Raw genomic sequence first — 25,569 nt, forward strand, 5'->3', positions numbered from 1 at the left:
GAGTCCCCCGTAAGCATTGCATTGGCGAAGCTGTCGGCTGTAGCCGTCGTTGGCGTCCTTGGCATGACTTTCGGATGACGGCCACAGTCATTTGTGGCGGTCAAAAGGTTAAGCAAAACGTGAGACGCATTACACATTGGACCAATATATTGGACAGATGGAATACCACCCTAACTACAGTCTAGGGGTTGACAAACCGCGGCTCGCGGCTCTCCAAGACACCCCAACAACCAAAACAAAAAGTTAACACTTCGGGGACTACTAGTGAAATCAACTTGAGGTACGTTGGCATTGTTAAAACCTCGGAGTAATTAACAATGGAGCCGCCATGTCTAAAATTTTCGGTACAAAATAGTCTGCCGTTTTTTGCGGGGGAGGGGCACATCAAATGTATAGGTACGTCATGTCAGATAAACGTCAGTCCATACATATGGTTGACATGTGGTTGACCATTGGCCGCCTTTTTTCGACAGAGGGGAACGCCTGTTAATGGCGGCTCCATTGTTAATTACTCCGAGGTTAAAACTGATGATTCCTACAGTGGTTGGCTATTCTCTTTAAAAGATTGCCGACCTCTACTAGTAGTAAAAATAGTCAGTAAAATAAGGTGCGAAGTTAAAATACTGTACGGGATAACAAATTTTCGGCCAATTTTTTTTAGATAATTGATTTTTCACACCAATAAACAGTTGTTTGTTTTGACATATGTTTATTGATGCGTATTTGATACAAGTAGGATACCTGTTATGTAACTGTTAGCTAATAATAACGTGACTTCTCGCATTGGAATTAAAACACGTGTAAAAATGGGCACTCACACTTGCTCATGGTGACTAAATTTATAAAAATATCTATCACGGAACATATTAAAATGTGTAATATTTAGAAATGAATTATATCTTACCTGCATTTGGGCGATCCGTACGGTGTTCTCTTTGATGGAGGCCGAGTCAATTGTGTTCTGTAAAAAATAATATAAATATTCACTTCCTCGCGTTGTCCCGGCATTTGCCGAGGCTCATGGGAGCCTGGGATCCGCAAAAAATATTAACGTTAATAAATAAAAATAATGCAAGTAGGACATTGAAACTTTGATGACTTCTACACGAACAAAGTAGTAGTAATAGTATTAAAACACTTTATTGTACAAGAATCAAAACAAAACAGGAAAAATAACATTCGTCATTAGTACAAAGGCGATCTTATCCCTTTAAGGGATCACTTTCCAGTTAACCGAAGTGCCGGGGGAGGCTAAAAATGATACAGCTAAGTACATAAATCTAAGTACAAACCTGTCTTTTGAAATTGGATGTGGTGGTCGTTGACGTGGAGGTCGTGTTGTTGGCTGCGCTAGTAGTCGTGCCGACTGGAAGCGTACAAGTTATTATAACTAACATGTTTATTCATGTTCTGTTACTAACAATACCGCTGACTGGCTCTCGTGTAACAGTAAGTATTAGGATTATTCGTTTAAAATTTTAAGCTTATAGACCAGGGGCCCGTTTCTCAAAAGCTTGTAACTTGTAATACAAGCGGATGTCACTTCCAGGGACTTCCACTTGTATTACAAGTTACAAGCTTTTGAGAAACAGGCCCCAGACCACACCCGATTGCGTGTGCGTAGACGTGCACGTTCGCGTGCGCTAAAATAAAGGAAACGTGCAAGCACACGTCACGCAAGCGGTGTGCCATCTCTCATAAAGATCTTTATATTACAACGCACACGCACCCGTTGTGCACAGGCCTTAAGTATTCAATTCACGCCTAATTTGTCACTTTTATGACAATTAAATGCCAAATCGTTTATTTCATTTATTGTGTAGGTACCTAAATATAATACTTACTGATACAAGGGATTGTCAAAATTCAGCGGCAAGACAGTTATTTTAATAGTACTACATCTTCATGCATTTAGATAAACATGCTGGCGTTTACTTATAACCGATCAGTTCACATAAACTACCTCTCTTATTTTTAATACCTATACGATATAAAAATTACTTTAGTAGTCTTTTTTTAACAAAACATTTAATATTTTGTTGTAGGTATATTTGTTTTATATCAACGTTTTTTCTTTGAGAGCTTGACGCGAATTTATTTTCATGATGTATAGTGAAGCGGTGGTGGCCGAGTGGATATGACGTCCGACTTTCAATCCGGAGGTCGCGGGTTCAAATCCTGGCTCGTACCAATGAGTTTTTCGGAACTTATGTACGAAATATCATTTGATATTTATCACTAGCTTTTCGGTGAAGGAAAACATCGTGAGGAAACCTGCATACATCTGCGAAGACATTCAAAGGTGTATGTGAAGTCCCCAATCCGCATTGGGCTAGCGTGGGGACTATAGCCCAGGCCCTCTCGCGCATGAGAGGAGGCCTGTGCCCAGCAGTGGGACGTATATAGGCTGAAATGATGATGATGATAGTAAATTATTTTAAGACAAAAACTGTATGTTTCTTTTAATATTCAATTTATTTATCAATGTTTTTTAATCATTATTATTAATTTTGTTTTAATTCCTAATCGCTTACCAACTTATTAGTATTATGAATTACTAAAGCAAGCAGGTAATGTTACTATTAAAAAACAGTACTTATAGCATACGAATTAATCGTCAGTAAAAAAAAAATATTTTGACATTTTAGTGACGATCAATGTGAGTATAGCACTTTTTCTTGGTAAGTATCTAATGTACATTTTATGACAATTTGTACAAAATGACTTTTAACTAGAAAGCGCTTAAATCAAATCCCAATGTAAATGAAATGATGATAGGTTAGAATAAGCACACGCCACATTTTGTATTAGTTTTGAACGTAACTTATAATAATCTAATACTATCCTAATGGGAATGCCTGAAATGTTTTGGAATGTTTCTTTTCAATCAGACTTACAAAAAATAAGGATCTGAACAGTATTTTTCTGAAATAAATGGAGATGATGTTCTATAAAAGCATCTATAGCTAAGAATTAATACATCTTGAAGTTATTTGTTCCCATATCATAATATACTACAATACAAACTAGGTTTAGCGAGTACAAAATGTTATAATTTACGCCAAGCGTTGATATAAAGCATTTGGTATAAAAAGTTACCTTAGAATAGACAATTAATGTCTACAAAAGTTGTATAAAACAAGTGTTTTAATAAACCCATAATCGGTCGCGTTTTAATCGTTTATCACTGTCGATAAAACATTCGTCACGTGCATTAAGGCCAGCATAACTGGCCGCGATTTAATTTGTCGCGCGATAAAGATCAGCCATCTCTCTCAAACAGTAATCAACAGAACAAGAATCGCAATATTTCGAGTGCGTAAAATGCTAGGCCGATTTCGTTGACTAGGTATACCAGAGGGTAGACATTTCATTAAGAAACCTATTGAATTCAAGGCACAAAAAATTAACGTAATGATTGCTGTTTCACGAAACGGCAATCTCATTATCTAATCTGCTAATTTTTTCAATAGACTATTCGGGCGTATTATAATACCAATATAAAACTTCTTTCGGTTCGATTTATACTTTGAATTCAGTACTAAATTACAACTTTCTACCCTCTGGCTCGACTGACAAGTATGTAGGTGCCAGAGCGACGGATGTTTTATCTACAGCGATAGATGAAAGTAAATGCGACCATCATAGGTTTTGTGGTCATCAACAAATTACTATAATGATCCTCTAGTTACTAGTATATGGGCCAATCAACTTGTATGTAGTTTTTTGTTTTTGTGATTGTTCTTAATATACTCTAAAAGTATGGTAGGTACTACTGCTATAAAATGTGTTCATAGATTCAGGTGCTACCACACCACATGTCTAGAATTTTCATACATGGAACTTCGTAAACAGATGACTGTGAATCATTTTAAAAGAATTAGTTGCGTCTGTTTTTCAGTTGAGTGTAAAGAAATTTAAAGTTTTTTTCTAATTTCATTCCCTATTAATGTCCCGTACAAAACTTTGTTCACGGAACACTTATGGGATCACTTCGGTCTTGTTTTCATAATAGCTTAAATATATTAAACCGCAGATTTGGCGTATTCATATAATTCTATTTCTAGAAGCCAGCGGAGTGATACCGCTTTTTAAATTATCACTTAGACCACGAAACACACGTGCTCTAGCGTCGAACGTGCACGACGTTCGACGCTGACGCCGTTCGTCATACATTTGTTTTAACCAATATCCACATGGCGTTTTGTGGCCCTCGGGCACAGACAAGACATCCTCCGGACTGAGCATAGTAGCGCTACCCCCTCTGCTACAAATATACGGTAGTTTTACTCCATTTTCGAGTCAAAGTGTCTTTGTGTGACGCCCGGGTCTTTGAACGGACCAAACACGGCACGGGACTCGCTCACCTCGTCCCCCGCACCCCAGTATTTTTGGCAGCATCGGTTTCATGAAATAATCGCTCCAAACTCCGTCTAGAGGATTCCTAGGGTATGCCCTCGGGTATCGTTTCAATCGTGTTTGTCTCTAGTACAAGTTGATCGTCCCATATGCCGGTGGGTCCTCGGCCTCGCTCGGGCGCGTGCACGTACCTTGCGCGCGCAGCACGTCGGCGCCGGAGCTGGCGCGCCGCGAGCCGGAGGGGCGCGCCGTGGCGCTGATGGAGCGCTGCACGCCGCGGTGCCCCGGCGACCCCCCGCCTGCCACGCACACCCGCCACGTCAGCCGGCCGTCCCGGTCACACGTGTCGACGGGACACGACCGACATGACGAGCGTCCAGCGGAGTATATGGCGGGGCGAACTTGTGTCGTCGAGCTTTCGACTATTATTTAAAAAGCGTGCCCTGAGGCTGCTCACGTACGTTTGCGATTAATCAATATAGCCGCCGCGCCATACGCCCCGCTCGACCGCCCATTAAATTTACACACTGAGACGCGAAGTTTACTTCCGCACGCGAGCGTTTCAATGAATTGTCCTCTTACGTACGCTTCGCTCCCGCAGGCAACTGAACTAACCTCTTCGTAACAATTGATAAACATAAACTGTAAAAAATAAGGTCGAATTCTGCTTGTCTTAAATAAGACAGTAACAAAAAAATGCACAGCCTACAATTGTATCACCGCAAAATACAAATCAATGTTCAATTTGTTAATTCAGTCGCCTTATGAAACATTCTAGGTACGCCACAGTGGCTTTTCATTTTAATTTAATCCCTAGCATTGGAAACATTTCGACGTAAATCCTACCAATTCGATTTAGCACCCACACGTTTACCGTTTTGCCACACACCATATCCATCTGCTCATCTAAAAATATAATAAGATAAACCGAAATTTTTAACAAGTGATAAAAAAAAATACACAAATCTGTTACGAGTTACGTTAGTCAAAAATCTTGATAAGCAGTGGAAGGGCGGTGATGTGGTTAAGGATCTATTTCAATTCCACTTCACACAATCACATTGTCAGTGTGACAAGAAACAGTCGCTATCAGATATATCTGAGCGGCCGAGGTGCTCAAAAATATCTGAGCACGCCTCTATTGTCAAGGCGTTAAGAGTGCGTGTTCAGATATTTTTGAGCAGCTTGACCGCTCGGATATATCTGATGGCGACTCCTCGAGTACGGCAAGTAAGCACACGTATAAAACAAGCACGATGGCCCGACATGACCCCTGAAGCAAGCGTCTACGCCAGATTATCCTGAACTAAGCGTTAATGCCGCCTATGTACAGCGTATTCCTTGTCATTATTATTATATTTATGGTGATAAAATTATGTCGAACAGTTTATATTTTTGCTTAACATTTCACTTTTTTTTTTGCTCAACGAATATAGTTTGTAAGCAGCAACAAGGGATTTTGATTTAATGGTACGAAAACGTCAGAACAAATATAGATCAACTTGAGTAAGTCCTTAGGTTACTTCTATCAAAGAGAATTCGAAATAGAGGCGGATTGTAATTTTTACATATATAAAAGTTTTAATCTACTGTCGAACGATGGCAGTAAATGTACTGTGGCTACATAATTTACCATGACGAGAGTAACACAGTTACAGTTAGATATACACTCTATTTTCTTTGCTTCTATCATTGAATGTGTATGTATGAGCGGTAATTTTCGATTTCTTTCAATATTTTTTCCGGGCATATTTCTGCTGTGTTATTTATATGTCATTACAGAACATCTGATTTTTTAAAGATTTTATGGTCGATACCGCGGTATTTTGTAAAATTGAAAACTTGATATACCTAAAGTAATAGCTAATAGCAAGGCAGCAAGGCGCCGTTAAAATTGGTGTATTCCCAACTGTCCCAGCTGGGCACAGATGGAAATGGGTGCATTCATATGAACCATTCTCATCTGTCCCCGCCTTATGTATGGCGGCGATAACGTGGGGCAGAAACAAATGGGAATCACATAAAAATTTTCAACTTTGACACAATGGGTGCATTCATATGAATCATTCTCTGTCCCCGCCTCATGTATGGCGGCGGACACGTGGGGCAGTAACATATGGGAATACACTTTAAAATTTTCAAGTTTTGACTCAATAAGGCCCACTTGCACCATCCCACTAACCCGGGGTTAACCGGTTTAACCGTCAAGCCAGTGTCAAATTGTACTGGTAACCAAGGTAACTCCAGGTTTAACCGGTTAACCCCGGTTTAGTGGAATGGTGCAAGTGGGCCTAAGAATCGTAGTGTAGAGGCTATTATTTCCATATTAATGTTTGTGTGTGTAGTATGTGGTGTACCTGAGTGCTGGTTGGCGGCGGCGGCCTGCGCCTGGCTGGCGGGCGCGGCGTTGCGCAGCGACAGCGACGAGCCCGAGCGGCTGCCGTCCGACTCCGGCTGCCACACACAACATATACATTTACTAAAATGCTTACACATAATAAACGATACCATAGAGAAATATAGTAAGACAAGAGTGCTCACTCCATACATCAGTTTTGGTACCAAAAATATTAGTATTTTCATAGTCGATATCTAGCATCGAGTAGCAGAATTATCAGTACTTTAGGTAGCAGTAGTAGTACTGTCAAGTGACAATAGTAGCACCGTCCGGAAAGTCTTATGTTGTTGAGCATTAGACTTTCCGGTCGGTGCTACATCTATTATCACTTGACAGTACTACTTAAAGTACTGATAATTCTGCTACTAGATACTAGATGTCGACAATGAAAATACTAATATTTTTGGTACCAAAACTGATGTATGGAGTGAGCACTCTTGTCTGACTATATTTCTCTATGACGATACTCATACTACAGATTGAAACCCTATCTATTCTCTATAATATACGAAAACGATGGAGTAAATTGCAAAAATAACGTAAAAATGGAACCCCCTACCCTACCATTCAAAAAGTTTTGTTATCGTACTCATCCTTGTGTATTATGATCCCAAAGAATATAGCGACTGCATAGTAAGCAAATGATAATGCGAAAGGCAACTTTTGCGACTAACCACGAATAGTATAGGTACATATACAGGGTGGAAAAATAAGTCGGGCCCTGGAGGGAAACTACCTTAAATCCTTAAGTTGTCTCATTTTACTTAAAGGAGACATTCCTTTATTTTTAAAAAGAAATAAAACTGCATTCAAAGGTTTTTCTTTTTTTCTTCAATTTTGTGTTGTCTAAATATATTCTTGAGTACTAAATATTCGATGTTATGGATATTTTGTACAACAGACGAGTGTAAGACCTAATGTTTCTTGGAGAAATGTTATCATTAACGTTAACTGTATTGTATAAAATAGCGAGTGTTTATTTTTTGGAAGTTTTACTCGGTTCGATTCCCGGTCAACACAAGCGAATTAAAAAAAATATTTGAATGCAGTTTTGTTTCTTTTTAAAAATAAAGGAATATGTCCTTTAAGTAAAATGAGCCAACTTAAGGATTTAAGGTAGTTTCTTTCCAAGGCCCGACATATCTTTCCACACTGTATAAAGGACTAACATTTTTTGTTAGAACTCAAATCTCTGCAAAATATTTAAACCGTCAACCTTTCTAAAAGCATTCAAGCTTCAACTTGATTATTAGCGCCCAAAAAACAAAAGTGAGTATTTTCGATTAGATTCGATTTTGACTTGCTCTAATATTTTTTCGCCCCACAAAGTTATTTATTTACTTTATTAGAGCGGTTTCGCACTACGTCCGATCCGAATCCGATCCGAACCCGTGAAAATATGGTCCGTAGTAGCCGTAGGTCTATTTCTATGGTAAGTTACGCACCGCACACGTTGAATGATGGAAAAAAATCGGATGACGGAGATCGGATCTGGTTCGGATCGGAATCGGATCGGACGTAGTGCGAAACCGCTCTTACTGTTTGTAAAACAACATTGCAAAATAAGAAGTGAATGAAAATGTATTAACGCTAAAGAAATAACTAATTAAACCCAATGGCCCATTCTTTATAGGCTACCTAAGCTCTTTAATGAAACAAACATGTTTCTATGAAACTGTACCGTTTTCTCCTGAGTCTTGAGATAGAGAACAACAACAAAAAAATATAAGTGAGTTTAAATATTTGACAAACTGAACGAAAAATAAATATTTAAGAAATACAAGTGTTTACACAAAAAAATAACTCAAGGCTGTTATTGTTTTCAAAGAAACTATATTGAATAATGCAGTCGATACATACATAACTCAATTGTTAAGTTCTACTACCAAAGGATTATAAAAATATAAAGCAACGAATAACAACCCCACTTCCATTTAAAATGACATCTGATGCCACACCACATTACATGAATGGCAATCGTTCTGCATATAACATGATTTCAACTGTCCATCTGAACACATTTTTGAGTCACACACTTTGCACAAATGCTTTGAAATAGTTATTTGTTTTACAAGGGGGCAAAGTTGGTGTTTAACCGCTCGTGCTAATATTGATACCCGAGCAAGCGAAAGATTCCAAAAGATTCGAAAAATGGAAACTTGAGCGTTGCGAGGGTTTCAAAGTACGAGGGTTAAACAAAATTTGCCCCCGAGTGAAAAACAAAATTTTTCACCACACCAACCCGAAGCAAATATTAAATATCAACAAAATCAAATCCAAGTGAATGTTATTAAATATTTATCATTCAAGATCATCATTTAAAAGCCAGTGAGTCAAATTCTACCAGCAAAGATAAGAAAACCATTCAAAATTTGCATTTGATTACTTTGCCTCACATGTGAATAAAATGCAACTTTGCTATCAGTTTTTGAGGTGCAAAGTAAGCCTTTCCGAGCTGGTGTGGTGAAAAGATAATTTACTTATCCGACTCAGTCATTCCATTCGTGAATCGACCTGTAGATCAAACTGTGTAGAACTAAATTGTGCTTCCTACTATAAATATCACAATAAACACTCACGTCAGTACTTTTCCTGCCGAGCAGCAGATATGTGGCGAACACGTCGTCATACTTCGCTTCCGCCAGAGAATACTCGATCTCCTGCCGGTTGTACCCCAGGCACACCAGAGCCTCTGTAAACACAAATATACATTACTGATGTGGTTCAAACTTGAGTGTTCAACTGTACGCTGACACTACTGCATTCAGGAAGGTTTAAGAGCCCCCCCAAACTAGCGTCTCCCGAACGTCGGCGTCAACTCTACTCTATGGCTGCTGCTCGACGCAACTGCGTAACGACGCTATTTTCCATAGCGCTGACTAGACGCTGACGCTCCAAAGACGCTAGTGTGGGATGGCCCTGACTGAGGGTTCTATACGAAAATAGTAAAAAAGGAATCATTTCTGTCACATCCCTAAATATGTTGGGAGCTACTTACTGTATAGATTCGATTTTTTAATATTTCCAATTTATATAATCCTATTTTCTTTTTCGAACGAACAATTTTCCAACTAACATTTTTGACTGTACTACATATATCAAAAGCATGCTCTGTTTCGAATAAATAATAGAGACTATCACATGACTTTGCAAATAATAATAGAAAAAAGGTGACAACACTCGTGCCAATAAAAAAAAATTAAGCACAATTATTATGATAAGGCCACATAAAGAAAATACAAATAAAATTAAGCAAATAGATAAATATCTAACACATAAGAAGCTATGATCACCTACCAACTTGAGCTGTGCCGATTGCGTAGTTGGCATGGAATACAAACGAATATTATTCACACAAATCGTCAATGTGAGGCAAAATATACTTAGCACACAGTGGGGTGGCGGTTTCAACTTTAATAATACCTATTAGTAACCATTTAAAAAATATGTAGTGGGATCAATATCACCGGCATTTAGAACGTCTAATTTCTTTGGAGACATTATTTACAAAGCGTTTTTTTTTTTTTTTTCATTTTAATGATGCTTCTGGTAGGGACCCCTGCCAAACACTTCGTCAAAAACGTGTCTACAGAAATTAAGGGAGCAAAACGCTGTGAAATTGGTCCACTAATATTTAGGGCCATTAAGCCACACCACTGTGTTGTGTTAAATTAGTGTAGGCATTCTGCGTGAGGAAAGCATATTTCAAAACTTATTTCGAATAAGTTAGTACGAGTTTTAGTATATTTCCCTGTTTAGCTTAAGAGCGCTATTACATTTCGGCGTTGAGCGAGTTTAGGTATTTTACGCGCTGCGGCAGGCCGTGCGAGCTCAGTATGCCGATCCCTTCTACCACACTCGCACTACAATGATGGATTAAACATTCTTGATCCTTCGCGAAGCATATTGAAATCAACCATAACAACACTAACTGTGCTTAACTTTTAAAGTCCTAAAACTGTTATTTGGTAAGTACGAAAATACATGTATAAAATAAAATCATGCTTCGGATGACTCTGTTTCCTCCTACGTCATACTACCATCATCCGATGTCCAGACCCCCCCCCCCCCCCTCCTTCCATTTGAAACGACGTAATTTATGAATAGCCCCATACTCGTACTTATGAAGGTATAAGTATTACTCGAAATAAATTATAGGTACTCGCTTATTTACATGTTTCGTCATAGCATTTGGTACCTATAGGTTGTAAAGTTTGTATCAACGAGGGTTTAAAAACGAACTAGTATTGAGCATCTGATGATAATGATGATGATTAAGGTGGTCACGGATACCAATCAACCATGTAGTAACATGATTAGGCTCGTTTGATTCGTCTCAACAAGATCTTTGATACTGAAGATACACAGGGTCTGATGATGGAGCTGGAAGGTGGCCACGGGTACCAGTCTATCATGTAACTAAACAACTTCGTGTTTGGGCTCTTTTGATTCGTCTCAACAAGATCTTTGACACAAGACAGTACTCAGGGTCTGATGATGGAGCTGGAAGGTGGTCACCATTACCAATCAACCATGCAACTAAACCACATCGTGTTTAGGCTCGTTTGATTCGTCTCAACAAGATCTTTGACACTAGGTGATACACCAAACACGAAGCCCAAACACGTAGCCCAAACACGAAGTGGTTCAGTTACGTGATAGACTGGTACCCGTCGCCACCTTCGAGCTTGTTGCGACGAATCAAACGAGCCCAAACACGAAGTGGTTCAGTTACATAGTTACATGGTAGACTGGTACCCGTGGCAACAGTCCAGCTCCATCATCAGACTCTGAGTACTAACTTTTGTCAAAGATCTTGTTGCGACGAATCGAACGAGCCCAAGCACGAAGTGGTTTAGTTGCATGGTTGATTGGTACCGGTGACCACTTTCCGGCTCCATCATCAGACCCTGAGTACTATCTTGTGTCAAAGATCTTGTTGAGACGAATCAAACGAGGCCAAACACGAAGTGGTTTAGTTGCATGGTTGATTGGTACCGGTGACCACATTCCGGCTCCATCATTAGACCTTGAGTACTATCTAGTGTCAAAGATCTTGTTGAGACGAATCAAACGAGCCCAAACACGAAGTGGTTTAGTTGCATGGTTGATTGGTACCGGTGACCACCTTCCGGCTCCATCATCAGACCCTGAGTACTATCTTGTGTCAAAGATCTTGTTGAGATGAATAAAACGAGCCTAAACACGAAGTGGTTTAGTTGCATGGTTGATTGGTACCGGTGACCACCTTCCGGCTCCATCATCAGACCCTGAGTACTATCTTGTGTCAAAGATCTTGTTGAGACGAATCAAACGAGCCCAAACACGAAGTGGTTTAGTTGCATGGTTGATTGGTACCGGTGACCACCTTCCGGCTCCATCATCAGACCCTGAGTACTATCTTGTGTCAAAGATCTTGTTGAGATGAATAAAACGAGCCTAAACACGAAGTGGTTTAGTTGCATGGTTGATTGGTACCGGTGACCACCTTCCGGCTCCATCATCAGACCCTGAGTACTATCTTGTGTCAAAGATCTTGTTGAGACGAATCAAACGAGCCCAAACACGAAGTGGTTTAGTTGCATGGTTGATTGGTACCGGTGACCACCTTCCGGCTCCATCATCAGACCATGAGTACTATCTTGTGTCAAAGATCTTGTTGAGATGAATAAAACGAGCCTAAACACGAAGTGGTTTAGTTGCATGGTTGATTGGTACCGGTGACCACCTTCCGGCTCCATCATCAGACCCTGAGTACTATCTTGAGTCAAAATTAATACATATAGAATGTCAGGTCGTTTCAAATATTTTTAATCCTGTCCGGTAGTTTATTAAACTGTACCATTATAAATTATAATACTATAAAAACAGTGCTAGGATCAAAGTCTCTCGTTGCGGTTTACACGCACACAGTATAGCGTTTTACACGGCGGCCGCCGCACACAATGATAAAAAATCTCGTTGTCGCCGTTGAAAATGTGCGGAGCCGACCGACACACGTCCTGCCTCTACAAGCTCTGCCGCGGCACTGAGCTGGCGCAGCGCGCGTCATCGGTAATATAGAGTAGTTTTCAAAAAATTGCCAAAAAATTATAGTAGAATTTCATAAACACTAATGTATACCAACAGTATAAGCAAACGTTGCAGATTGCTTGAGTATGAAAATGACTTCGATATTAAGTAGATTTTCGTAGGAATTGACACTTGTTTCGGAGAGAAAATTGAGTTCGTTTTACTTTGATTTTCTCTTTCTCAAAGGTGTGTAGGAAAAATATCGTTTGATATGCCTAAAGTACAGGGTATTAGTAATACAAAATAGCCAGGTTTAGCAGAGTAAACTTCTCAACATTTCCAAATAAGAGCTTGCCATTCAGTGCTTCACGGGGTTTTTCGGAAACGACCATCAGAAAAAAAATCATTACTAATTTAATAAGTCCTTTTTCTAATATTTACAACGATATTTAAAAAGATAAGAAGACGTTTTTACTGGAACAAGTACTCATTGTTTCTAATAATGAGCACAAAGTCCTGAATTTCGTCGACTAGTATCATCAATTTTGCGTTATTTCGACTTTTCTTGTAAGAGCGCTCTTAAACATAATTAAACTAGCTGCGTGTTAAAAACAATATTAGTGGTACTGGAAAACTGTCAATAGGTACAGGGTTACCAGTTCGCCGGACGATATCAGCATGTCAGTTGTTCGGAGCTGTCCAATTTTGCGTTTAACTGACAGGCTAATATCGTCCGGCGAACTGGTAATCTGTGGGCTCCTTAAACTAATTTTGGGTTGGTTGATTGTGAGCTTTAAGTTTGGTAAGCCTTACTAGTGATAAAGCAAATTGTTTAAAGTTTGTAAAAGCGTTATGATCAATTTGCGGTCAACAGAAGCTTCATATTCTGATTTGATAACTGTATAATCAATACTAGCTACAATTATAGTACCGTCAGCGGCCACAGCACCAGTATTCCATACTTACGGCTTTGTAAACTTGTTCGCAATTTCACACAATTTTACCCCAGAATATCAAGCCATACCTCCGCCTCGTTCATCGAGTAATGTTTGTGATACAAGTATAAATTAAATTAAAATATATAAATATCGACCGTAACTCTCCTCTAATTGCCGTCGTATCTTGCTTTTATGATGATGAGATGATTCACGCCTCCGTGAAACGTCTTGTAAAAAATTCCTTTACACCTAAGACATCTTCCTGAACATATCCTCCCGAGTCCTAGAGGCCCTCAAAAAGGTCTTATTCCAAAACTTAATTTTAACTGTGACTAAATAAGTCCAGGCCCCTGTTTCACCAACGTGACAGGTGCGGCGAATTGTAAAATCACTGTTGCTGACGTCACAGGCATCCATGGGCTACGGTTACCGCTTACCATCGGGCGGGCCGTATTCCTGTTTGCCACCATCATTGTATTATTAAAAAAAACTTTATTATATCGGATAAAAACAGATATTTCTCCTGCGAGGTTTCTGACAATTGTCACAAGAAACACTACAATTGTCACGAAATTCCGACATATAACTCATTACCTGTCAAGAATTACCTACAATTCTTCTAAATCTTTGACAATTGTCAGAAACCTCGCAAGAGAAATATCTGTTTTTATCCGATATAATAAAGTTTTTTTTAATAATACAATGATGGTGGCAAACAGGAATACGGCCCGCCCGATGGTAAGCGGTAACCGTAGCCCATGGATGCCTGTGACGTCAGCAACAGTGATTTTACAATTCGTCGCACCTGTCACCGATGTGAAATTGGGGCCAGGTTCCAAATCCAAAAACGAAACTAACGTTTCTGGGACTTGGGAGGATAAAACCATACTCGTGCGAAACATGCACACATACCTATCCGTTTATGGTCCTTGTAGTCCTGCTGCGGCTCGACGTAGGGCCGCAGCTCGTCGTCCTCGTAGCCGGTGTTCATCCACTTGTCGCGCATGATGCTCTCGAGCGAGGCCCGCTTGCCCGGGTTCAGGACGAGGAACTTCTTTAGCAAGTTTTCGCAGTCCGTTGACATGTAGAACGGTATTCTGGAATGTATACAAATTCTCTATTAGTACAGTTTGCTTTGTGTGCTTTTCAGACTGTCCGTTCAGCGTCCGTTAGAGCATTTAGTAACTGGAGACGTCATGGCTGTCATTTTCTGTACGAAAGAGTCTGCCGATTTTTGCGGGGGAGGGGACGTCAAATGTATAGCTATTTCTACATGATTTGTACGTAACGTACAAATAACCATGTTAGTCCATACAAAAGTTTGCACAATTGTGCAAGTTTTTCGGTAGAGGGGTAAGCTCTTAAAGCCGACTCCAGTTATTAACTGCTCTAAGTGTAGTATGGACGTTTTGACAGCGCCATTTACTGAAACAACCTCAATACTCGCTGGGTGCACGACTGGCGCTGCGGTCCTTTTGTGGGCTTCTCTACGTTAAATCTTATTGAGTTAAATTAGTTCCAACGGCTGCCGTAGCATTAATGTGCGACATTCCATAAGATGAGTGTTTTTGACCATCAGCACCACTTCTCCCTCTATCGACTTGCCAACTTGCCGATAAACATACTTTCATTTCTCATTTAAATTTGAGAGACAATTTACTATATTATATTAGTTTTTAGCCTGTGTAAAATGGAAAAGTCTACAAGCGAGTTATCCAACTGACTGCGCCAGTTAGCCATATTATGATCATAAATTCATTGATTATATTATCCTCATAAGGCCCAATGTGCGTTACAATGTAAACTCCGTTTCAATCCAATTACAACCTTTCATAAACCAAATCAAGTAGCATTTCTTTTGTTTTATTGCTTTCTCAAACAAACGAAATTGATCCCAATTTGCTATACAACAAGGTTCAAATTATAAAGTCTTCAGATTTGTGAGGATTGTCAACAGGCCGTTAATGGTACACAATTGAGTGAAAACGCCCATTTACCTGTACTTCCCACGCAGCACTCTTTCCCTCAGTTCTCTGAGAGTGGAGCCGTCGAAAGGCAACGAGCCCGACACTAGCGTGTACAGGATCACACCCAGCGACCACACGTCTACTTCTGGGCCGTCGTATTTCTTGCCTGAAAATGGTATGAAAACAATGTTAAAATTGTTGTACATTGATATATACCAAATTATAAAACACCTTAAAAAAGAGGATAGTAAGCTGAAAAAAAAATTGTTTCAAATCACCCATAAATCAACCATCAAATCTAATTTACAAAAATACACTGAAATAATGGAACTAATAATGTTTTAATAGTTGAAATCGAATATAATGATTTTTTAAATCAGCAGAGGGACAAATTCGGCTGTCCTACAAATTTTTGGCACCGCCACTGCCATCTTGTGCAAAGAAATGAGAAAACCCTAATTACCTTGGAAGAGTTCTGGCGCGGCGTAGGGCGGGCTGCCGCAGAACGTGTCGAGCTTGGCGCCCGGCGTGAACTCGTTGGAGAACCCGAAATCTGCTATCTTTATGTTCATCTCGCCGTCTAGCAGGAGGTTTTCCGCCTGGAAAATAATTAACAACTATGTCATTTATAGTTATAGACGTTATAGTGCACAATCGATGAACTGGTGCCATTAGTACCCTATTTTTTTTTATTAAACGGCATTGCAGCGGACTAATAGACTGTGAAATTTATAATAGACAGTATTTATACAAACAAGGTACATGATACAGTCTAGAAAGGACAAACAAAACAAATGTGAGAAAGAAAAACTAATACAAGACAGAAGATTCACACTTATCCATCGCCTCACAGAACTTCATACATTGTTGACACAGATCCATCCAACTACTTGCAAATACATCACATTCCGGTGCTGATGCGAGTACTATCTAGTACTAGTACCCATGACTAGACACGTCGCTGTGCCGTATGTCATCTGTTACGTATCGGTAAACAACCTTTGCTTACACGCCTCGAGTTTCGCGGACGCGATATCGCATCAACAGAAAAGTTACTTCTAAAAGCCACCCCACACTAGCGTCTTCCGAGCGTCGGCTTCTAGTCAACTCTATGGCTGCTGGTCGACGCAACGTCGGCGCAACTGCGGAGCAACGCCATTTTCGATAGCGCTGACTAGACGCCTACGCTTAGAAGATGTTAAGTGTGGGGTGGCCCTAAGGCCCACAAACGCGAAATCGCACACGAAATCACACATTCAAAAACCCTTGGGAATTTGAAGTTCTTGGCGTTGTCTATGCCTGGGACTTAAGGGATTACCCTGCGGTATTTTCCTGACCACATACCGAGGCCTCCTCTCAGCCCGAGAGGGTTTGGGCTATAGTCCCCACGCTCCACCTGCCCAGCCTGTGCCCAGCAGTGGGACGTATATAGTCTAAATTATTTATTTATTTTTATTTTATACCGAGGCAAGCCCTAGACTGGAATCCCCAAGGAAAGAAGAAACGTTGCAGTCAAAAGCAGACCTGGCGACGGACTACTATTGCAGAGGCGAAGGCTGTTGGGAAGACTTGGAGCGACCTTAAGCACGAAGCTCAAGACCCTACCCCACATAGGGGACATACTTAGGACAAAGTCGAGTCAAGCCTGCGGTATTTTGATCACGCAGACCACCTCAACTACTAGCGCATAAGTCAATCGAGGTCACCACACATATGCTCTTCCGTACAAATTTAGTTCTCCGCTTATTTCATTTGCGCCCACAATCGGGACACTACTCGAGTATTTTTAAAATATTTACAATTATTAAGCTTTAGGGGTGTTCTTGGTTTATTATAGTATAAAATAGCGTACAATACAACTCTATTCTGCTGCTGGATTCGTAGCATTTTACAACAACACTTATTTGATGACAAAAACACCCGTATTCCGAATGAAAGAAAAGTGACATTTCCATCAAATGATTGTTGCAGATATGAGGTTGAGTAAGTATAGCGACGATATGTGTGGTGACCTCGTGCTCTTTGTAAACGCTTCATAACGCGGTGTCTGTGTAGTCTGTGTTTGATTACCTTGAGATCCCTGTGTATGATGCGCTTCTGGTGGCAGTACTGCACGGCGGACACGATCTGCCGGAACTTGGCGCGCGCCTCCTTTTCCTTCATGCGTCCGTGCAACACCAGGTAGTCGAACACCTGAAACATTACATAGCAAACTTAATATTGTACGTTCTTCGTACTAAATAGGGAGTATTGCTGCAATGTTCAGCCGCCAGAGTGCAGCACTAATTTGTTTAGTAAACCATAGAGTAACTTATACATACTTGACCTTAAACAGTTTTTTGACAAGTTTTCACTATGACATTGATGCACCAAGGCGGTTTGTTTACAAGTGGCCTACCGCGTAACGCGAAAACCGAAATTTCTTTATCTGCCTCTCTATCGATCGAATAAGCAAGAGTGATAGAGAGGCAGAAACCGAACTTTCGATAGTCGTGTTTCACGGTAGGCCATGTGATTGACCTAGTGACGCATGATGTGTCATTGATGATGCCAATGAGGTTTGTTTACTGTATGTGCTAGTGGTGCCACCTACGCAGAGCTTTGCCTAATATTTCCTATTACGTGCCTTTGAAATCGTGTTCTTTTACGATTGGCCCTAAGTGCGAAGCAAGCGAGGCGGAGGAAGCAACCAGACACAATTCTAGTAGACACAAGAGTTTCTCCCTCCCTCCCATATTATGTTTATCCTGATGGCGATCAGCTGATGCTTAGGAGCCCAGGCTCCACTAACAAGATTTCTGTAAGATTTTTATATAAGATTTCGTTTTCCAAAGAGGAAATCAGAATCTCACTGAGCAACAAACATCTAGATAATGTATAAGGCATCATACCGTATCAAATTTAACAACTGAATAATTTTACGGTTTAGACTCACTTTTTTTTTTTTTTTTATTGGAAAAAGGTAAACATTTGACCAATTTTACAACTGTTAAATGCGCCGTATTTCGTGGTAGCTGAATGGTCAAACCTAACCTTTTGATAATCAGTTATCACACAATACAATAAACGGAGCTGTACAGTGCCATATACAATATTTACGTTTTCTGTCAAATTCGAAGCACGAAATTGTCTTACATTTTACACATCTAATACTTAGTGTAAGGCCTGAGTGCACGCTCGAAGCGGAGCGTTCGGCGGGGCGTGCAGCGTGATGACGTCGGGCTCACACGTAATTTGAGCAGCGTGCACTAAGGCCGCTCCTATACGCTTGAATTTGTTTAACATGCACGCCGCACGCCGCACGCCCCGCCCCGCTGCACGCCCAACTTGAGCGTCCACTCGGGCCGTACACTTACTGTAGGCGACGGAACGTACGAACCTTTTTGTTGCGCGCGCGCTGGCAGCCTGGCCGGCACGGATGCCGCTGCCAGCGCGCGTCTTTTGTTTATATGTATAGTTTTTTCTTGTCAATTAGCAACGAATGTACATTTTGCACATCATTTGTAAATGTGTATACATATATTCTCTGTTTTTTCCGTGTTTGTGTACATAAATGTATATACTGGTTTTATTCACCATCGGCGGCCCGACGGCGTACCTACACTTACAATCAATGAATGTTTGTTAGTACTAACCTCGCCTCCTGAGGCGTACTCCATGACCAGGTAGAGAGTCTTCTCCGTCTCGATCACTTGGAACAGCTTCACGATGTTCGGGTGGTCCAGCATTTTCATTATCCGCACCTGGAAGATGGAAGGAATACGGTATTAATAGTGGCTCAAAGTTTATGAATAAAAAGCAAAATGGCTCATTGCAAGGGATACGAAAATAAGGCTGATAAATGGTGATGATAATGATGCTCTCCTGACCGATTTCGGCCACAGCGATTGTGTGCTCAGGAGTAGGCAATTTTTAACTCCTGTTATTAGAGTGTAGCTGATCCACTCTCTGGTGATAAATGGTATATGGCTGCACATGAGGCCTTCCACTTCATAAATATTTCTTAAAGCTGCAAATTATCAATGTACAGCAAAGAATTTGTTTCTGTGCCACTTCGTCGTTTTCATACCCTGACACAGTTATAATATAAAAGCCGGTAAGGATCTCAATATTGTCACTTTGAAACTCGTGTTAAAATTGTTAATTAAATAATAATTACCTACAGCCAAGCTACAGCTTAATTAAATAATAGATACGCACTTATACAGTTTAAATTACCAGATTTAGAATCATTACTTTACTGAAATACTCGTACATAACAATATAAACCGTACAAAAACTTTTATTAAAACCGTGTTTGTTCAATTTCATAAAGACAAATAGAATATCAAAGCGCAACAACTCTCTTTGAAATAATTTTATGCGATTCTAAGATATATTATTCAGTACGCAAGCGAAAACTCTGTATAAGCAATAGCAAGTTGAGTTTTGGCAAGCCAATATTGTTGTTTGGCGAAGGACGATTCAGTAATAAATTTTAAAACTAAGTAGATTTGAATTTGAAATGGACATATCAGGCAAGTAAACAATTCACGTATCTATTTACGTAGCGTAGCATGCAGCATCGTTTGATAGATGGTGGTTTTATTTATATAGGCTTCACGCAAGCCAGCATATGGCAAGTGTACACTGACGAATGAAACTGAGACTCTACTGATAAAACTAGTTTAAGGAATATGTTGCATCTATTCAGTTTGACATAGAACACAAAAATATCCTTGCGCTTTTTAATACTACATAGAAAAGTGCTATATTTTTCTGCACAGGATAATAATCCTACTTCCTCCAAAATAATAGGTATAAACAATAGTGGCCTTATATCCCTAAATAATCCACATTTTGTATCACGACGAGCAAGAAACAAATACCGCAAAACGTAATCCTCTGCTTAATACCATTTTGATGCTCATGCTAAGGACCGCTCGTAGCAAAAACTATACTTAACTAAACATAAATGGTTGTACCTACATCAAAACTCATTTTGTGTATTTAGCTCATATGAATTAGATCGAGCGTACCCTTTTCATACAAGGAATTTACAAATTGAGCTGAACCTAACATCATAGGGCAGACTAAAACTGACGGACTCCGTGGCAAGGCTAGGCCAGCCTAGAGAGAATGGATGGAGATTGTAAGAAAGGAGGACATCCTATAGGATGCCCAGGTATCACTAGAGCGACATATAAGTAGTGCATAAGGCAGGCAGATCTACGCGAAATCCGAGTCAACAATTGGCAAGAAGTAGCGCAGGAACCGAAAAAAGTGTCGCTGATTTCTGTCAGTCTCATTTTGGGTCACTGAGCTAACCAAGTAAGTAAGCAAGTACATCTCCTATTCATGACAACAAAAAGTGAGGAAGAGTTTCTCCCGCGAACCAGGATTAAGCTGGGTTGTATCGACAAGACCCAGGGAAGGTGAAGCTTCATGATGGCCACCTCCTTGCCAGTGGGCACATGCTTGGCGAGTTTCACTTTCGCGGAGTTGTCTTTGTCTGCGTCTCAATCGCTCTTGCATCGATCGATAGAGAGGTAAATAGATGAACGAGTATTAACAAGCGTCGGTCTCACCTCTCTGAAGAGTTTCTGCAGCGAGCCAGGGTTGAGCTGGGTCTTGTCGATGATCTTGATGGCCACCTCCTTGCCGGTGGGCACATGTTTCGCGAGTTTCACCTTCGCGAAGTTGCCTTTGCCGATCGTCTTGAGCAGCTTGTACTTTCCTGGAATAGTAGAAACAAGAGTTTAAATAATGACCTAAAAATTGTATTTAATAAAAAATAAATTCGCACGAATCGGAAAGTTAATGTATAAGTACTAGAAAATTATAGAACCAAAACGTTTCGCGGATGGACAGATTTCATGTTAACACTAGAATAGTTAATGTGAAGGTAGTTGACAGTAAATAGTCCCTTGGAAAATCTAGTATGTTAACTTTCTCACACTATTGAGCTAAAACTTGTCTATACATGTTCAAGCAGATGTACGAGTAATGTCAGCCTATGTATTGAATATAACCTCCTTATTATCCGCAATCTTATAAAGGTTAATAAAAGATGCAATGGTTTGTTCCTTTGCTTGTAAAGTAAATTCGTATACCTTTATAGCTTAGTATGTTCATTAAAATATACCTTCATTGTTACATTTTCAGTTAGTATATCCGTTTTTGTCTAACCTGGCACATCTATCACTAAATACTGTAAAGTGCGGAATCCTATAAGATTATTTACCTAAGTTCATTTTAATATCAATTTGATAGTAACCCGCGGAGTATAATTTGAAAAACATTTTTACCCAAGTTCAAAAGTCGCTGACCCTCAAAGTACACCCACATTAATTCCGCAGCATACTCCGCGAAAGGTCGGACCCTAATCGCGCTATACCCTTTTTCATTCGTCAAACACTCTTCGTCCTCGTAGGCATCAGGGATGTTGCGGATGCAGATTTTTTGACATCCGCGGATGCGCATGTCAAGATTTGGTACTTTAAAAACGTCAAATATTACATTTTTAGTCATTTTTATTAAAAAAAACCGAAACTCTTAGTATTTGAGCAAGAATATAGGTGCGTTTTATTTAATAAACAGTAACTTGGCCGACTTTTCGGGAGCTAGACGATTTCGTTATATATAATGACGAAATTACCTAGCACTTACGCCGCCGCTAAGACGTTCCTGTTACCGACTTGGTCGAAATTCGAATCCGCATCGATTTTATGCGGATGCGGATGCAGATGCGAATGTTGAAAATAATGCGGATATTGCGCGGATGCGGATGCGAATATTCGCAACATCCCTGGTAGGTATCTCCGCGCGGGTCAAGGACGGGATTCATCGTGTCGTGTAAACTTGTATTGACAGTTCCAATTTCTTGCTTACGCAAATATTCTCCAAATACCAATTTATCGCACGTGAAAGTAATGAATGTCAAGCAATGGTTTAAATTAGGATAAATGAGTATTTGACCTAAAACCACTTTAGTTTCGTTTCTTCCGTATTTTTTCACTGGTTTTTGAAGAAGTTTTAAATGGGTATATTTTTTTGGATTTAACGATTAGGAACTATTAAACCCGTTATAAACAATAAAAGCCATCCATGACAAGCTGCAAAACTCTTATTTATCCACCCGCCCGCCGTCCGCTCCTATAAACTGGAAAATTTTATGTCGACTCGCGTTCTAGAGGAAAAATTGCCGCGTAATCGAAAATAACTGGTATATTTTAATGTGGTTTCCCTTGCCCTTGGTAAGCACTTGACTGGAAGGGATCTATTTAGCCCGTATCCACACCCTGTGTAAGATCAGCGTTGAGATCACGAACTAGATGGTCAGATATCGACGATCGGCATAACTACGCAGATAGTGTATATTGTATCCCATCAAAAACATTACATGTAAAAAGATGCAAGTCTCGCAAGGCAATTCTTCTACTACAAAAAAGTTTTGAGATGTTATGTAAAACCAAGTCGGTTGTTTCAGTCAGTGCCAGGGGGTGTTAAACCGTATCAATAATATATCTTTAATTTTTAATATACATATAATGACTTGGCCCCTTTCTTAGTTGAACGTACCAATGTGTGGTTCCTCGGAGGCTCTGGACCGCGAGGAGACCCGTACGCTGCCGGTCGCCGAGCCCCCGCCCGCGCCCGCGGACGACTCCGATGCGCTCTGAAACAGAAGAATACACCCGTTTATTTTAAAACCTGTCTAAATTCATCCACTTGAGTTGACCTCATCATGTATCATGTTATATCACCGCGATACCACTATACGGTTACCGCGATAGTTATTCACGAGTTAAAATAATTAAAACGGATTACATCGCGTCGAATTTAAAATACATCCCGATATTCGAACCCTTGATAGCGTTCGTGATCAAGTTAAGTCCAAAATCTTATTTCTTTTTATAAAAGATCACATAATTTATTTTGCCAATGTAAACCGACAACATGTGGCAGTGTTTATTTTAATTATACATGAACAAGAAAATATAAAGATCCTCATGCCAAAAATTCTCACACATTATGAACCTCAATGCCTCCTTTATCGGTCAAGGGACCCAAAATTCCCTCAAATTACCAAGCACAAAGGACCAACAAACATGAGTTATCTTTACCGGCCACGCGACCCGAATCCTCTCTTTATCTTAGTTAAAGTTCAGTCAAAGGGTAACCAGGCTCCAATTTCACCACGGTGACAGGTGCGACAATTGTAAAACATCACTGTTGCTGACGTCACAGGCATCCATGGGCTACGGTTACCGCTTACCATCGGGCGGGCCGTATTCCTGTTTGCCACCATCATTGTTTTATTTAAAAAAACTTTATTATATCGAAAAAAAAACAGATATTTCTCATGCTAAGTTTATGACAATTGTCACAAGAAACACTACAATTGTCACGAAATTCCGACATATAACTCATTACCTGTCAAGAATTACCTACAATTCTTCTAAATCTTGACAATTGTCTGAAACTTCGCAAAAGAAATATCCGTTTTTTTCCGATATAATAAAGTTTTTTTAAATAATACAATGATGGTGGCAAACAGGAATACGGCCCGCCCGATGGTAAGTGGTAACCGTAGCCCATGGATGCCTGTGACGTCAGCAACAGTGATTTTACAATTGTCGCACCTGTCACCGTGGTGAAATTGGGGCCAGATCTCAGATTTTTACCTGACATGCCAAATCAACATAACAAAATTGATGTTTTTACAGAAAATATGCAGATTTTGAATAGGTATTGCAACAAATCCAAAACAAACACTGTTAAAAGTTAAATTATATTTTCCGATGAGCCGAAGTAGGACTATTAAAAGTGAGCGTTGCGATAAAGCTAAACCCTCTCAACTCAGTCAAAATCTGTCAAGAATATCTTTTAAAATTCAGACGTCTTGTCGGGACAAAAGGAGTACATGGTAACCCTATTCCCAGGCCGTTGACCCGTGGAAAACGGGGTCCGGCAAAGGAAATGTTTCCTTTTAGGTGCGAGCCCGTTTTAAGACCGGGAGTATGTTTTTGCCGTAAATTTTCTCCACCGGTTTTTAGGGTAACAACGCCCGCTTGTCCGATCTTTAAAGGCAAGTATTTTTTGGACTGTAATTCCTTATATATAGCAGTTGTAGTACGTAACTGTCTATAATCATAATTATTTTTATTCATAAAACCAGTTTACATGTCAACATTAAGGATCTATTTATTATATTATCTATAAAGAAGGGGGTCGGCATATTTTTTTTTTAGGATACTTTCGTGCGTGTATTTTTCTATGTATAAAATAGTTCCGTTACTGATAATTTGATGGACACAGTCTACACCGCTGAAGGTAAGTATAAGACAGTATAAACCCTTGAAATTTGAAATATATCTTCAAATTTTATAGAGCTCCATGAATTGAGGATTTTATTTAATTGAACTCAAGCAAAATTGTAAGAGATGAAAATGGGGTTGAAAATTTTTAACGATATCTTAGTGAAGTCGCGGCCGGGTACTAGTTGTAAAAACATGGCTACAGAATATTGTTGTTTATCCAATTGCATTTAAACAAAAAGAGGGCACGCTAAAACTAATTAAACTTCTGAGAGGCTAATGCAAATGAGCACACAGGCCAGCTGATGGTAAGCGGGTTTGAAATTGCAAATATGTTGCCAACTTTGAGTACTAACTAGGATAAGTTAGTAATGAGTAATAACGCTGAAAGTAGAAGTATAATCCTTGTAGTCAAGTAGTTATTAACAAATAAAAACAATAAACAAAAAACTGGTCAAGTGCGAGTCGGACTCGCGTTCCAAGGGTTCCGTACATTAAGTCCGACTCACGCTTGACTGCACATTTCTAATAGGTTTTCCTGTCATCTATAGGTAAATAACTATTTTGTACCCAGTAGTTTCGGAGATAAGGGGGGA

At 39.8% G+C, this 25,569-nt stretch overlaps 2 protein-coding genes and 1 long non-coding RNA gene across 3 annotated transcripts in view; 2 read left to right on the forward strand and 1 right to left on the reverse strand.

Moving 5' to 3' along the window:
* LOC134801905 (uncharacterized) overlaps positions 1–25,569 on the forward strand; it is a 537,245-nt gene that overhangs the window by 467,790 nt on the left and 43,886 nt on the right. The gene's annotated exons all lie outside the window — the stretch shown is intronic.
* The window catches only part of LOC134801873 (uncharacterized), a 399,153-nt gene that overhangs the window by 235,775 nt on the left and 137,809 nt on the right, over positions 1–25,569 (forward strand). The window lies entirely within an intron of this gene.
* Positions 1–25,569, reverse strand: part of LOC134801804 (serine/threonine-protein kinase MARK2-like) — a 97,286-nt gene that overhangs the window by 17,106 nt on the left and 54,611 nt on the right. Inside the window, exons 2-13 of the mRNA XM_063774412.1 lie at positions 23,235–23,331; positions 21,242–21,390; positions 19,310–19,417; positions 17,745–17,867; positions 16,138–16,273; positions 15,705–15,840; positions 14,620–14,804; positions 9,337–9,449; positions 6,717–6,813; positions 4,551–4,658; positions 1,293–1,366; positions 905–961 (exon numbers count right to left, since the gene is read on the reverse strand). Coding sequence (XP_063630482.1) covers positions 905–961; positions 1,293–1,366; positions 4,551–4,658; positions 6,717–6,813; positions 9,337–9,449; positions 14,620–14,804; positions 15,705–15,840; positions 16,138–16,273; positions 17,745–17,867; positions 19,310–19,417; positions 21,242–21,390; positions 23,235–23,331 — 1,383 coding nt within the window. The remainder of the gene's footprint in view (positions 1–904; positions 962–1,292; positions 1,367–4,550; positions 4,659–6,716; positions 6,814–9,336; positions 9,450–14,619; positions 14,805–15,704; positions 15,841–16,137; positions 16,274–17,744; positions 17,868–19,309; positions 19,418–21,241; positions 21,391–23,234; positions 23,332–25,569) is intronic.

Source organism: Cydia splendana, chromosome 23 (assembly GCF_910591565.1).
Source record: "Cydia splendana chromosome 23, ilCydSple1.2, whole genome shotgun sequence".
Classification (NCBI taxonomy): Eukaryota; Metazoa; Arthropoda; class Insecta; order Lepidoptera; family Tortricidae; genus Cydia; species Cydia splendana.